At 49.1% G+C, this 15,773-nt stretch overlaps 2 protein-coding genes across 2 annotated transcripts in view; one reads left to right on the top strand and one right to left on the bottom strand.

Moving 5' to 3' along the window:
• Positions 1-784: 784 nt before the first annotated feature.
• On the bottom strand, positions 785-1,590 carry Dusp28 (dual specificity phosphatase 28). The gene is made up of 2 exons (XM_051190821.1): positions 1,147-1,590; positions 785-1,005 (listed from the first exon to the last, which is right to left on the bottom strand). Exons 1-2 carry the CDS (start codon positions 1,513-1,515, stop codon positions 883-885), a joined length of 492 nt encoding a protein of 163 aa, XP_051046778.1. The 5' UTR covers positions 1,516-1,590; the 3' UTR covers positions 785-882.
• Positions 1,591-11,852: 10,262 nt separating this feature from the next.
• The window catches only part of Ankmy1 (ankyrin repeat and MYND domain containing 1), a 29,339-nt gene continuing 25,418 nt past the window's right edge, over positions 11,853-15,773 (top strand). The window contains exons 1-2 of the mRNA XM_051190826.1: positions 11,853-12,018; positions 14,857-15,000. Of these exons, the coding sequence (XP_051046783.1) occupies positions 11,977-12,018; positions 14,857-15,000 (186 nt within the window). The 5' untranslated portion in view covers positions 11,853-11,976. The remainder of the gene's footprint in view (positions 12,019-14,856; positions 15,001-15,773) is intronic.

Genomic DNA, 15,773 nt, shown 5'->3' with positions numbered 1-15,773 from the left:
TGACCAAAACCCTTTAGTCTCTTCAGGGGCAAAACGGGGGTGGGGGTGCTATTCAGTTAGGTGTGACAGAGCTCCTAACTTAAGAAGCTGATGCGAACAGACTGCTTGGGCCCCAGAGACCATACACAGGGAGAAGTAGGAAAGGGAAACCATAGACAGCAACTCTGGGACTTTATTCACTGACTCATATTTGTTTGCAAATTAACCAGTGGCCATGCATCTGTAATTCACACACACACAGCCCAGGTTTTTCTTTGCTCTTCCCTCACTACTTTAAATCGTGACTGGACAGATTTCCAGGGCTCCTAAGGAAACAGGGTGTCTAGGAGACGCTGTGTCTGAACAAGAAGGGCAAGGTGGCAACTGATGGGCCTGCCTGCCAGCTGGGGATGGCACACAGGGCATTAATGGTAGCTTGACGATTCTAGGTCAGGCGCTGGCATCGATACAAGTTAAGTAAGGTGGTGTGAGGTGGGCAGATGCCTCCCTCCTATGGCATAGCAGCTGTAAGAATAAAGAGGGTGGGCTCAGGATCTCCTGCTCGAAGATTCTAAGCTCAAGTATAAGAAGAGACCAGAAAGAAGTCCAGGAGGCACGAAGAGGTTCTGCATGCAGCTAGCTAGGACTCTGGTCTGACACTCTCTGTCTACTGTCTTAGGCTTCCCAGACTCTGATCAATCCTTTACGCAATTTTCTCTACCTAAAACTTCGCTGGTTTGGATCTGACCCAAACATGATAAACGAAGTTCCCCTCTTCAGCAGGCACTCCTGTACTGCCATCACGAGTGGGCAACACCGGAGACCAGTTGCCTATTGAAAAGAGGAGGGAAGGAACACCTTTCGGGGTCGACGCCTGGTCACCCAGCAGCTGAACGGTGCGGCTTACTCGGGCCCACATGGGTTCCCGGGCAGCAGGGCCTGGGCCTGGAGTGTTTGTTCATACTTCTGCAGCTGAGCCCAGAAACCCACATTGGGCTCGGCTACCGGCCGAGCGCTCTTCACCATCTGCAATCAAGAGATGACAGAGATGCCACAGATAGTCCAGGGCGCAGAAGCTCCGCCCCGAGGGTGAAGCATGGGGCACGCCCCGGAAGAACCTCTCTATGCGGGGCCCGCCCCGGAAGACCCGCCCCTGGATGCTCGCACCTGAAAGGCGCGCTCCAGGCTGTGGCCTCGGTACCGCATGAGGTAGGCGGTGCAGACGGCCGCCGAGCGGCTGCGGCCGTTCTTGCAGTACACGAAGCAGGCGCCGCCGTCGCGCACCGCAGCCTCCATGGCGGCACAGGTGGGCTCCAGGTGCGTCAGCAGGTCTTCAGCAGGGTCGTCGAACACGGGTACGCGCAGCTCGGCCACTCCGGGTGCGCGCGGCCCGGGCTGCTGGCGGGAGACGTTGACGCACAGAGTGATGCCCGCGCGCACCAGCAGCTCCGTGGCACACGCGGCTCGCGCGTTCCCGATGAAGAGCGCGGGGGCGACGCGCGCGAACGGCGGCGGTGCAGCCTCGGAGGTGCCCATGACCCCCTAGGGCAGCTGACGGCCCCGGGGTTGCCGAGTCCTTGCTCTGGCCGCTAGGGGGCGACCGCGCCAGGTCGTGGGGCGGAGCCTCTCCTGACCTCGGCTCCGCATTGGCTAAATCGACAGTGGGCGGGGCCAGCACAGGTCTTGATGTAAGTAAGGCAGGGGAGAAACAGACACTGCTGGTCTGGCTACCCAGTGAGGACAGCAGGCTACATGTCAGCTGCAGCTTTATTTCCTTTCGTTAAATGCTTTCTAATAAATTCACCCTTGGCACACCCAGCTTTTCCTTTGTAAAACATAGTTCATGTGCAATAAAACTACCACTATGAATTCATGTCTTCACGAACCAGATTTTTTCTTTTTTAGCTTTTTAAAATTATAAGTTGTGTGGGTCAGTACTGTGACTTCCCATAGCTTAGAATTATTTAGTGAGGCCGTGGCGATGGCTCAGTGGGGGAAGGCACCCGTTACCAGGCTTGATGGATGATCTGAGCTTTATTCCAGGGGCCCACGTAGTGGAAGGAGAGAAAACTTGTTGGGGAATATTATTTTAAGGTGTGTTACTTTTGTTTATGTTGCATTTGTTTAACTCTGTGAAGCTGTGTTACCGTGCCTGTCTAAAGCACCTGATGGTCTAATAAAGAGATGAACGGCCACCAGTGAAGCAGGAGAGAGGAATGGGAGGGGCTGGCAGGCAGAGAGGAGACTTGTGAGGAGGGAACTGTAAGAAAAGGCATCTGGGAGCGAGAGAGGAGGAGGAGGACTCCGGGCCCAGCCAGGCAGTTACACAGCCAGACGCGGAGTAAGAAGGAAAGCAAAAGTATACAGGAATAGAGAAAGGTAAAACTCGAGGCCAAAGCTAGGTGGGGGTAGTTTAAGTTAAGAAAAGCTGGAGGAAAACAAGCCAAGCTAAGGCCAGGCCCCTCCCTCCCAAAAAGAGCAAAGGAGATAACAAAGTAAAACGAGTGAAAACATCATACAACACCGACTCTTGCAAGTTTTCCTCTGCCCTGCACATGCATGCTTTTATGCATACGGGAACTCAACAAATAATTTTTAAAATTAGAAATGGTGCTACTTAGTGTCTATGAGAGTCAGGTTTTTCTGATCTCCAGAATTTTAAAGGAATAGTTTTCCCGAGGTGCCATTATCTCACAGCCATAGAGACTTAATTTTAGTTTCAACTTTGTTATAGTAGTGAAAACTTTTGGTTTCATTTCCATGCTTAAGACGTCCCTTCCTGTTAGTCTTCATACTCCCTCCCCCTTAATAATTTCTTCAATAGCCATGGGCCTACTCTCTGCCTTCCTGCTACTAGGTGCTGCTGAGTCCCACGTCATGCCCTCCTTTTGTGCTAAACACTCAAATATCTGCAGCCAGTTCAGCTCAGTAGAGGAGGCCTCGCCAGTCTCAGGTTTTTGACCCCCTAAGGAAGGCGCTGACCTCACTTTACTGGGACAGGAAAACAGTATGAGGTCAGGAAACAGTTCTAACCTCAAAGGAAATGAGTTAGATACCAATGGTCATGGCTGGCACCAAGGACTCAAGTTGCCCCCAAGTAGCAGTGTAGAGTTCCACCAGCGTTTGTTTATAGCTACAGAACAGAATGAAGGCATTTTCAAATACATGGGTGGGAACACCAGGTGAGTGGGTTACAGAAAAATGGGGGGATCTGGTATAGGTTTCAGGTGCTCTGTGATGACATTTCTTAGATTTGGGGCTGCTGTGCAGGGCCTTAGAAGTGACTCTGTTCCATCTTGACCTAATCAGAGAGTTGGAGCCTGTTATTGCTCCTTCAAGGTTAAACAACAGCACAGCACGTTTGGCCTAAGGTGTGGCCATTGTATGTCTTATCTAGACAACAGGATATTTGGCCTCAAGTGTAGCTAGTGGATATCTTCCCTTAACAATAGGATATTTGGTTTAGGGTGTGGTTACTTGATGTTTTGGATGTTCCTTGAATCATGGTAAAGTCTTCTCCCTTTTTTGATTGGGGTATGTAAGAACTTGGAACAATAAACTTGGGGCTGGTCCCAGTATTTACTGGGTGCCCTCCTGACTCTATCTCTGGTCTATGTCTTTCCTCAATCTACACTCCTTCCAAGCACAGACTTGAAAAATCAGCTAGACTGAACAGATGGCTCCTCAACATGGGGCCTGGGCAGATGGTGCCAAATGTTGGGTCCCAGACAGGTTGGGGGGAAGGTAATCTGTTAATACAATCAGAATAGTTTTACCTAATAGTCACTGATTGTGCCTGTATAAATTGAGAACATGACGGCTCCAAATGGTTTTTACTTGTTTTGGTTTTTCAGGACAGGTTTTTTGTGTGTAGCCTTGGCTGTCCTGGAACTCCCTCTGTAGATCGGGCTGGCTTTGAACTCAGAGATCTTCCTGCCTCTGCTTCCCAAGTGCTGGAATGAAGGGATGCTGTGCCACCACTGCCCAGCAGAAGGCTTATTTTTTTTTTTTTTTTTATTGTAGATTTGAGGAAAAGTACAGCCAGAGACATCTGGAAGCGTCTAGAGCAGAGAGAGAAAGACAATAAAGTAGACAATATGGCCAGTAGGCTGGACTTGGCCATGAAAGGAGAGAAAGAGATGGAGACCAGAAAGGAAGACAAAAAGGACCTAGACAGATGGGGGAGAAAGAGGGAACATAGCCAAAACAGCAGAGTTATAAGGGCAACGAGAAGCTGGCAGGGTGGAAAGTCATTGAGCTGCAGTTTCCGTAAGGGACAGCCTGAGAACAGCCAGGATGTCAGCATGCACTCTGAGATGTGTAACAGGTACTTGTGAATCTGAGGGAGCCTAGAGGCCAGCATGCGTTTTGGTATACTACCAGGAACCAGATAGCCATTTGCCTCTTCTGACAGTAATAAGAAAATGGCTCCTTTGATATAGGGGAACTGGCTTCATGAGTTCCAAAGGAATGCTGGCTTTTGTGAGAATCAGATGTAGGCAATGAATTCATTAGGAGGATTAAAGAGAGCCCACAATCATCTAACTCTGGGTTTATAACTTTCCAGCTCTCCCCAGTCTCTGTTCTAATTGTCCAATCAGCCTTGTGTAATCTTTAGCTAACGTTGTTTTTGTTTTCTATTGACTTGCTCAGTTATAGGAGCTCACCCACTCAGGTGTGCATCCCTCTATCTCCAGCTCCAGGAGCAAGCTCTGGATGCTCCCATGTGTCAGGGAAGCCTCACACCCTGTGATGGTGTTTTAGTTACTTTTCTTTTGGTGTGCTAAAATACCACGACCAAGGCAACTTATACAATGAAGCATTTAATTTGGGGTTCAAAGTCACAGAGGACAGAGGAGGACCATCATGGAGGAGAGCCTGGACCAGGCAGGCAGGCATGGCTCTCAAACATCTGAGACATTTTGAGACAAAAATCACAGTCAGAGGGGGGGGGGGAGTTGGGGGAGGGGTGTTGAATAAGCTAGCTAGGAATGTGGAGGGCTTTAGAAAGAGCAGATCCCACCCCCAGTGACACCTTCCCCAACAAAGCCACACCCTTTCCAAACAGTTCCATGCAGGCATAGGAATCTGCAGGGACCAGTAACCAGCACTGTTGCGGAATAATCTTTTTGGACGCTGTGAAGATGTGCTTCGCCAAGTAGCCTTCTGATTGGTTTAATAAAAGGCTAAATGGCCAATAGCTAAGCAGGTAGGACTTGCAGACAAAAAGAATGCCAAAAAGAGTGTGTGGATGAAGAAGGGCAGGGCCACGAGCCAGGTACAGAGGAAGCAGGAGATGAACAAACGGGTGAAAAAAGGGTACAGCCGTGTGATAAAGCGTAGATAAGCAATGTTTAAGTTGTAGGAGCCATTTAGTAACAAGCTTAAGCTATTGGCCAAACATTTATAATTAATAACAGGTCTCTGTGTGGTTATGTGGGGAGCTGGCTGGTGGGACAGAACTGGCTGGCGGGACAGAGAAAGTCCACCCATACACCACAGATGGCCTCAGGGTTGGGATTGGACTAATGGGGATGAGGAGGGGTTTGGAAAGCTTTTCTGTCCTATCCAGTGCCCAGCACGGAAGTGCTGAGCGTTCCTCTGTATACAGCAAGTGATCACTAGTGTTCAACAGCTGCTGTGGGAGTATTCAGCAGGTGATCACTAGTGTTCAAAAGGCGGACCTACCAGATGAGTGATTCTCTGATGGAGAGCCCCATCTAGAAAGGCCATGGAGTCACTGGCTGTGGAAGCCAGTCCCTTCCTAAGCACTTCATTTCTTCCCCAAGAATAGCTTTGGGTGTTTTCCCAATGCTTTTATGTTTCTCCCATGAAAATATTCCATTTACTGGGTACATATATCTGTGTGTGGTCAGTAAGATGACTTTTTGTTTATCTATATAATATTGATATACAGAAAATATGTTAGGACTTGCTTTATAACTAGATCTAATTGTCCCACTAGGACTGTGGACACTTACAAGCCTGCTTGTTCCTTTTGCTCAGACTAATTGCACACAGCCCACTTTCACCTCAGAGCAAGTTCAAACTAGAATAAAGGCTTTTTGTAAGTCCACCATACGTTTAGGGCTTTACAGCTGTGTGCAAGGTCAGACTCACAGGTGTCTAGCCAAGGTTACTGCACAAAGCACCCCAAGAAAAGCATGCCAGTTCTTCGCTTGCCAAGGACCTGTGCCTCAGAGCTCATTTCACTGACACTGCATGGCCATGGGAGAGGGCTCTGCCCTTTTACCGCTTTCCAAAGGAATGGACTTTGAACCAATGAGCTGTAACTCTTGTAATTTTTAAAATTATCTCTCAAGCCTCCTTTTTAAAATAGAGAGTTTTTAGATTAGAAGAGGAAGAGGGGAGAAACAGCAGCTAGGAAGAATTAGACGTAGGACAGGAGAATTAGAATAGAAACAGAATAGAGAGAATTGTTTGGACCAGCACAGTGTATGAGATAATTCATTTGCCCCCAGATACAAAAGTTCCTTTTGCTTGCTGTAGTGTCTTGACTGAGCCCTGAAGAGGATCTTGGGGCTGGGCCCCAGAGGCTCTCGCTATGGAAGACAACTTTGGGCAAAGGCAGGGGGGCTGGGAGAAACAGAGTTATTGGTGGAGTTTGGGGCCACTGAATGAAACCAGACTTGGAGTCCTACTTGGCTTCATGTGCCTCCCTGGAGGGTATTGGAGGTAGATGTTGTTCTAAAGCCTCTGGCCTGACATCTCCTGCTCAACTCTACGGAGCTCACGAGTTGCTTGCCAAGTCTGTCTACCTCTGGGTAGTTGGAATATACCTTTGAATCTGGGCCTTCCCAGAGGCAAGTTCTAACTGGCAAGTAGTGCTGACTGACCATTAGTGAGAGTTGGCAAATCCATTCCATAGGTCATGACCAGCATGCTTGTGTATAAAAATAGGGAAAGGAACAGAATGCATGGACAATTGGCTGTGTGCATGCAGTGGGTGAACTCTTTATGAACCTTTTCTGAGATATACATACATACATACATACATACATACATACATACATAGTCTTGGCATAATGTGTTGGTTTCTTAAACATTCTTACTGTAGGTTAAAGGTAAAAACTTCAAGTCCCTGAAAGGGCACTTAGAACTGTTTTGCTGCCTGCCTTCAGCCTGAGTTTTGAGGGCCCTTCTCTTCATACCACTCACTGGTCCTGAGTGTGAACCACATTGCATCATCATTGTCATCATCATCACCATCATCATCATCACCATCATCATCTGAGAACTGCCCACAGCTGCTGGTTCCCCAGCCTGCTGAAGATCTGTGGAATCAGAAACACTGGGGTGGACCCAGAAAGCCTGCCTTGGTGATGGCTTCATATGTGGTGACATTTTACCAACACACACACACACACACACACACACACACACACACACACACACACCACATTCCTTAAACAGGTTTTTCACTTAGTACATATCACGTATATTCATGTGCTTTTCTCTAATGGCAGTTTGGAGCTAGGGTCAGGCAATGGGTGAGCATTATTAGTGGTACCCAGTTCTGTCCATCGCCCAGTGTTGTGAGAACCTAAAATCACCGTACAGGCAATAGAGGGATTTCACTTTTCCCACCATTGCTCCCAAATATCAAAACTTGGGGGTAATATGTAATTTCAAGTGTTTTTCTTTGCTAATTTTTCAGTCTTTAACAGTTTTAGTAGAATAAGCCTCATTCCCAGCCAGTGATTCACTGAATCCCATAGCAACAGCTGTGGCTCAGTAGGCACCTTCATATTTGCAAATACCCATTTTGGCAATGCAAACCGCTAATTTGCTGAAAGCAAGTTGGCCTGAGATCAGTTCCCAACTATCATCTGTGGTAGCTGCTAAGTTTACCAACTCACCAAAATTTAAAAAGCTAATGTTACTAGGTTTTCTTAATGAATGTTAACATATTATGAAAACATTCCTTTTGAATAACTTGGGAAGGGTGGGGGTTTGAGAAGATGCCAAGGTCTCGCTCTGTGATCCAGGCTAACCTCCAGCTTGCAGCCTCAGGAGTGGGCCTGGCCTAACGGAAATGAGGAGGGGTCTGGAAGGCTTTTCCAGTGGTCACGATAGTGCTGGGATGAAGGGCTCGTGCCACTGTGCCTGGCGAACATTTATGGCAAACTGGAAATATACCTTCTTGATATTTTTGTATGCTGTTTCCATGCATACATTTATGAATATAAACAAAATTTCAGCACGTCATGTATTTTGGTCCAGCCTTTCCACCTGCAGCTCCTCCCATCACTCACGGCCCAGGACACATTGGTACCCAGCCCCTCTGGACACGCACTCCAGTGCATCCGCTCCGCAACCCTGTTCTAGAAGCCCCTTTTCTAGTGGTCTTCCTCTCTGCTGGAACCAGACTGCGGTCTAGGGCTTTGCGAGCGACCACTGCATAAAAGTCAGATGGTCTTAATCATGCCTTGGCCCCAGGGTCTTTCGCCTAGCGTTTTCCTTAGGAATGATGGCAGCTTCTGGCCGGAAGGCTAACTGGCAGCGTGGGGCTGACACGAGGAGCCAGCGTTCACAGAGGGGCTCGAGCACTGGCGGTGGTTGAGCCGGCGTGGCCAGCTCAGGGATTGGCGGTGGCTGGGAGGAAGCGTGGTAATCGCAGCTCCGCTCGTGCATTGGCTGAAGTTTATTCAGGGGCGGGTCTGGGGCGGAGGGGTCAGCGCAACCTGGCTCTGATTGGTTGGGGGCTGGAGCACACCGTGAGCGTGGCCGTCTCCAGGACAACGTGACGCGCTCCTGTAGTGGCTCTACACTGCTTGGTGCACTCTGAGATGCTTGGTGCAGTCTAGGCCGAAGGTGTGTGTCTGCCAAGGGTGACCTGAGGTGTGCGGGCAAGGCTGGATCCCACGTGGTTTTGACGGCCCTTTCAGTGATGACCGCTCTAGAAAGGCCAGGGAACCCAGGAAGGCCAGTGAGCCTCCAGGAGCTAGAGGGGTCTACATGGAAACTCCCAAGAGGGTCACCCAAGTCAGCCGGGACTGCGGGTGGGTCTCCCAGCTGCCACTGTCCTCAGTCCTGAGGGCGAATTGTGAACACAGATTTGTTTCTAGGTTTGAAGAGGAGAGCGATGGAAGACTTGCGTTCCCTTGTCACTCTGGACTCTCATGGCTCGAAAACTTTAAACTCCAGAGGTCTAGAGAGGCTAAGTAGTCAGTCTCCCGACACCGAGAGCAAGGACTCTGGGAAGAGCTACACCTTCTTCGCCAGAAGGTGCAGGGGACCCGCTGGCAGGAAGGTGCAATCAGCACCAAAGGGCAATGACTCAGCTAGAGTTCAATATAGGGCAGACCTTAAAGCTCGCTAAAGGAAGCCTGGTGTGGTGGCACCCTACTTTAATCCCAGCATTGGGGAGACAGTGGCATGCAGATGTGTCTGGTCAAGGCCAGCCTGGCCTACATTAGGCAAGCCAGGCCAGCTAGGGCTACACAGTGAGACGCTGCCTCTGATACTAGTACTACACTCCTCCTGGTCCTCCTCCTCCTACATCGTTAAAGGTTCATTTACCTTCCTTAACCTAGTCTCAGTTATACCAACCCAAGAGGGAAAAGGATGAACAAGTAGTAGCAGGAATCCCATGCCTGCTCTTGGGATTGTCAGCATAATCCTATTCTCTTCTAGGCAGTTGAAGGAATGGCTCTTGTCCCATTCCGTAATCAACGTAGCTCCTTCACTACGTAGGGGCTGCTCGGGCCAGGAGCCCCCGTGGGGCCTTGTCTGTAATGAAACTCCCACCTGCACTGGTGTTCAGGGTTCTAACATAAGAACTTACATCTCAGAGCTGGGATGTGGCTCGGTTGTTTGTCTAGAATGCACAAAGCTCTAGATTAGAATCCCAACCCTGCCCAAACCTGTCATGGTATTGCATGCCTGCAGTTCCACACCTGGGAGGTGGAGGCAGGAGGATTAGGATTAGAAGTGCAAGATCATCGTTGGCTGTATAGTAAGTCTGAGGCCAGTATGGGCTAGAAGAGCAGCTGGAGAGAAAAAAAGGAAAGCCAAGAATCCACAATGCCACAGCAGTGCCTTCAGCCTCGTTATGATAGTTTGGGTGTCTGTCTTTCTTGACATCTTTCTGTCTATATAATACACCAAATGTGGGTTCAGCCTTCTTGAAGTGGGATCCTTTCTTTATCGGGTAGGTGCTGAGCTTAGGCTCAGTCACCCTTAATAGGCACTCAAGGGCTGGCTGGTGGACTGGGTTAGGGCTCTATTAGTCAGGGTTCAAAGAGACAGAATATGTATGTATGTATGTGTATGTATATGTATATATGTGTTTGCGTGTATTTCCCATCTTTAAGTAGCTTTTTTCTTTTATATTACTTTATTTCTTTTTAAGAACTTTCTCTACTTTTTTTTTTTTTGGTCTCTTTCAAGTATATTTTAAACACACTGTAACCCATTTAGAGACTTTTTCTTTCCTCCACCTGAATCTGTCTTTTCTGTGTACCTGTATTCCATTCTGTCTGTATGAGCAAAACCCTTAAATCTGCCATGTTGTGTGGTGGCGGGGCTCTCAAGCCTGCAGACAGTGGCTGGGAGAAGCCTGTCTGTAGTGTGGCTCATATGGGAGACTGCAGGAACCTGCCACAACACTTAGCTCATGGTGGTTGGCCACCAACTCCATGTCACAGGTAGCTGTGGGGAGACACGTCTCTGCATTGCAGCTGGCAGGAGACTAGGAAGCTGGGTCTGACTCCATTTTTGTGTGTTTAGGACCTTTTAATAAGCCTTTTCAGGTCTTACGTGGTGGGTGCTATTTGTAGGCAGGTTTGCTGTCCCAACTGCCTGTTCCCAAATAACTGGCAGCTGCTTCCCAAGTAACTGACTTGAAGACCAAATATAAATCCAAAATGCTCGACAAATAGCGCAGGCGTATTAATTACTACCTAACTCTTACATATAAATCAACCCATATTTCTTATCTATGCTTTGCTAAATGGCTCATGGCTTGTTACCTCATTTTCTACACACCCTGCTTCCTCAGAGGCTGGCTGACATCTTTTCTGCCTCTAGTCTTCTTCCCATCATTCTAGTGTGGTTGCCCCAACTATAATTCCTGCCTACCTACTGGCCAATCAGTTTCTTTTATTAAACCAATCTGAGTGACAAATCTTCACAGTGTACAGAAGGACTATTCCACAGCAATGTGTAATAGTACAATATTGTACAATAGTACAATACATATACTATACATATGATTATTAAAGTGGCTTATAGGCTGTGGTCTGAGTATTCCAACAATTTCTGTCTCTTCAAAGAATGGCCAAGAATCTGGTAGCTGTTCAGGCCACAGGGTTGGATGCTTCTGCTGATCTTTGGTATTTGTTACAGCATCAAAGAAGTAGGCTCTAGTAATAGGGATGCCTCAGCAAGCAGGATAGATGAACTTGCCAGCAAGAGTGAGGGCAAACAGGCAGACGCAAAGACAACGTGGCCCAGATTTAGCATGAATCTTCTCTCCTCAAATGGTCCGATCCAAAAAAATCCTTCATAGGTGTCACCAGCTGCTTGGGTTTTAGTTGATCCCAGATGAAGTCTGGTTGACAGCTGAGGTTAATCATCACAGGGTCTGAGGGGTCCCATGTTGTGTGCTGCCAATCTAACCACCAGCTAGACGTTGGGATTGGTCTCCAGAGCAGAGGCATCAGCGCGCAGCATCCTGAGAGAGCTGAGAGGGGGAGCGTTATGGACTTAGGCTGAGATCCTTGTCTAAGAAACAACTCGTCCCTTCGGACACAAGGGTGAGAGGGAGGGGCAGCCACTCTCTCGGCCTTCCTAGTTGCTCTCCCTTTAGCTCCCTGTCTTTCTAGGGACCCATCAGTGAATCCCAGGGAGGATGATGAGGAGTCTGAAGGCCCCCTGAGAGGGCAGGACCTGCAGGGGACCTACATCCAGCTCATTCAAGGGGTGCAGGAGTGGCAGGATGGCTGTGTGTACAGAGGGGACTTCGGACTCAACATGAAGCTTGGATTTGGCGAGTTCTCTTGGCCCACAGGCGAGGTAGGTGGCCTCAGCAGGGGCCTTTCTCCTGAGAGCAGGTGTTGCCCACGGGATGGGGTTAAGGCTTTCTACAGGAGACGCCCAGAGGGGCTCTCTGCACATCTCTGCATCATGCCATGGATTCCTGGGGGTCACGTGTGGGGTTTGGGAAGCTGTGAAGAAGATAATTTCTTATTCTGAGTGAATGTTTTATTATTTAAAATGTTTACTATTTGACAGTGTCGTACATGTACAGAATTCATCTTGAGCACATTTACCCCCACTCTCTACCCCTTCCAACCCACCCAGCACATCCCCTTCCAATCTTAATGTCCTCTCTCTTAAAATAGCTTACTGAGCCCAATTGGTGCTCATTTGCATTGGAGGGGGGCCCTCCCTGGAGCATGGGCAACTTACCAGCAGCCACCCCCTACTCCCCCCTCCCCCTACCCCCTCCCCACGGAAATGGACTTTCTCATCCCCAGCAGCCATTAGCTGCCAACAAGTAGCTCCTCAGCTAGGGGTGGGGCCTTGCGAGCCCCTCCCTCATCCACTCTGGAACCCTAGGAAACTTTGTGCCTGTAGCCACAGATGCTATGAGCTCATGAGCATAACAGCCACGTCATGTCCGGAAACCAGTGTGTCGCAGCTCTCCTCCCTAGCACATTCTCTTCTCACTTCTTCTACAACGTCCCCTGGGCCGTGGGGGTGGGAGACAGACCCAGACGTCCCATCCAGGGCTGCGTTTTTCTCAATCACTCACTCTCAGCACCTTGACCAGTTATGGATCTCTGCTCTGACTGATGCCCGCTGCAAAAGGAAGCTTGTCTGACCCAGGGTGAGGGCAGCACTAATCTCTGGATACAAACAGAAACACTGAGAAGGCAGCTTGGCAGCGAGCATATCAGTTTGGCAAAACAACAAACAGTAGTAGGTTCTCCCGCCCCCAGGTGGGCAAAATGTTTTAAAGCTTCAAATTATCACCGAAACCCACGTATTTTCCTTGTTGAAGTTGCTGGCTGTTTAAGATTAAAATGACGGCAAAGGCTATTCTTAACTATAAAATGCACCTAGGCCCCCATACTAGGCTGCGCCCAGGACCTAAGTAAAGACCTCTTGGAGGCAGGGATCCAAAACTGGGCCCATAACCAAATTTGTGCCTCCTGTGTCACCGGTTGGGTCCAATAGCTTGGTGTGCATCAAGGCTGGGGGTGTGCTGTGTCTGGAAGCCTGACTGGGTCACCAGGGATGCAGTGTTATGAAGAAGTTTGTTCCGTTTTCCTGCCATCCGTGTCCAAGAGAGGACTTGGGGAAAGATTCTAGGGCAGTGTCTTAGGGTGTCTATTGCTGTGAAAAGACACCACGACCACGGCAACTCTTATAAGGGAGAGCATTTCATGAGGGGGCTCACTTACAGTCCCAGAGGTTCGGTCCGTTATCATCACGGCGGGAGCATGATGGCATGCAGGCTGATGTGGCGCTGGAGAAGTAGCTGACAGTCCTACATCTTGCAGGCCGGGCAGGAAATGGTCTGAGGGTCACCTTGAGTGAAGCTTGAGCAAAAGAGACCTCAAAGTTTCCCCCCACGGTGGCATACTCCCTCTAACTAGGCCACACCTACTCCAGCAAAACCACACCTAATAGTGCCATTTCCTGCGAGGTTATGGGGGCCGATTACATTCAAACTACCACAGGCAGTCTAGGAGCCCTGGCGCGGGAACCGTTCCGGTCTGGTCTCCTCATGGCATGTGTGTCGGGGTGTGTCATGGGCTCCTCTTGTGCTCCTTTGTTCCAAGAGTGGCTCTGCCTCTGGCAAGGCTTTCTCTCTAACTTGGTGCCCAAGGCTGGGGTTGCCTGGTCCAGACCTCCCTCCGGCATCCCCCGTCCCCCGTTTGTTCAAGAAACAGTAGAAGAAACAGGAATTTCTCAGCCTAGTTGCGAAAGTCCCCTGAGCCCAGCTTCCAGTCTAGTGGCTGTGTTGATCCAGGCAGCCATGGGCTGGGGCAGGACAGAGGTAGGCATACTGCTGCCATCTACTGTTTCTGGTGGGAACATTTCAGAGCAGGGGAATTAGACGGGGTGGAAGTAGGGGGTTGGGGGGGTTGTGTGTGTGTGTGTGTGTGGGGGGTATGGGAGGTTAGGGTCCCTGGAGAGCAATGGTAAGGGAGAGAGCAGCTGTTTAGGATGAGGTCTTAGGAGAAATGAGGTGTAGGGATGGGAAGAAGGGCAGTGGTCCTCTCAGAGCCCGAGTGGGAGCAGCTGTGGGCGGAGCCTCCAAGCGAGTCCGGGGACGCAGGGATGTCAGGAGGTGCTGTGTGGCTCAAGACGATGGTTATACCTGTGTGTTTGTGTCTCAAGTTCTCATCTGGTTTATTGTTTCCCAATGTTTATGACTTCCTGAGAAATGATAACTGAGAGCTGCTGGCCCAGCCTTTTCTGAGGAGGGGATGCTACCTCACAGCATAAGGGTCAAGTACAGTTGGGTACAGATGGGTGACACCCTCCTTTCCTCTCCTGCCCCCTTTGAAACACCCACCTGACATTCTCAGGCAATTCTGACACACATGTTCCCCCTCCCCCGCCCCAAGTCCATATCAGAGCAGAGGGCAGGGAGGGTGGACTCGGGGCTAGCTTCCTGGAGACCTCTCTGGGTATTTTGAGTGACCAAGCCCAGTTATCACATTGGTCACTTGGACTGAAAGAAGCCCCGTGTCTGGGTACCCAAGCAACCCATCACAGTCCTTCTTCTCTGCCAATCAGGTGTGGTGGCCTGGCTTAGCAGTTACCTGCCAGGGTTGGGGTTCCAGAGGGAAGTGACTTCTCCCAGAGAGGAGGTTCACTGACCTCTCCGCTCTGCAGACCTACCGCGGGCAGTTTTACCGGGACCATTGTCATGGTATGGGCACCTACACATGGCCGGATGGCTCCAGCTTCACAGGCATGTTTTACCTCAGCCAGCGAGAAGGTTATGGCACCATGTTCATGAAAACAAAATTATTCCAGGTGAGGAGATACGGTGACCAGGTGATAGATGGGAACACTATGTGTTTGTTCATGAGGGTTGAGCTGTTGTGTGTTCATGTGAGGGACAGGGTTGCTGTGTGTTTATGAGGAGCTATCCCATGTTTATGAGGGGAGAAGCTGCTGTGTGAGCATACGTGTGAGCTGTGGGCCTCTGTGTGTTTATATCGGGTGGGGCTTTTGTGCGTTTGGGGGAGGAGTGGGTGCAGCTGTTATCTAGGCCACTGGAGAAAAAAATATTTAGGTTCTGGAAAATTTTAAATACAAGTAGCTTTCTTATTTTAGTGACTACAATACTACCAATAATGATATAAAGGAAAAACAAAAATGCATCTATCTAGCTTCAGAAGGATATTATCAAGTTATGTATCTTTTGAATTAAAAATACCATAAATGTTTATTGTTAATATATAAAATGGGTTATACACACACACACACACACACACATATATATATAATTTAAAACTTGCCTCCCCCCACCCAGGAAAAAAATACACATGACTTTCCGCCCCTTAATTTATTATATATAATTCACAATTACATGTACTCTATTACTAGAAAGTTTCGAAAGTTTCAACAAGTGTAGATTTGTGTGCTTGGGGTACAAAATGTTTCTCTGACCCTATATCACCGCTCCATGCCTTTGTAGTGAGTGTCCCCTGGAGTTCCGGCCATGGCTAACCTTCTGTCTCCTGTAATTGTGCCTTTGCAAGAGAGGGCCACACAGTGGGGCCCTGCAGAGCTGGGTCTTCCTC

Source organism: Phodopus roborovskii, unplaced genomic scaffold (assembly GCF_943737965.1).
Source record: "Phodopus roborovskii unplaced genomic scaffold, PHOROB, whole genome shotgun sequence".
NCBI lineage: Eukaryota > Metazoa > Chordata > Mammalia > Rodentia > Cricetidae > Phodopus > Phodopus roborovskii.
This window is presented reverse-complemented; position numbering and strand designations above follow the sequence as displayed.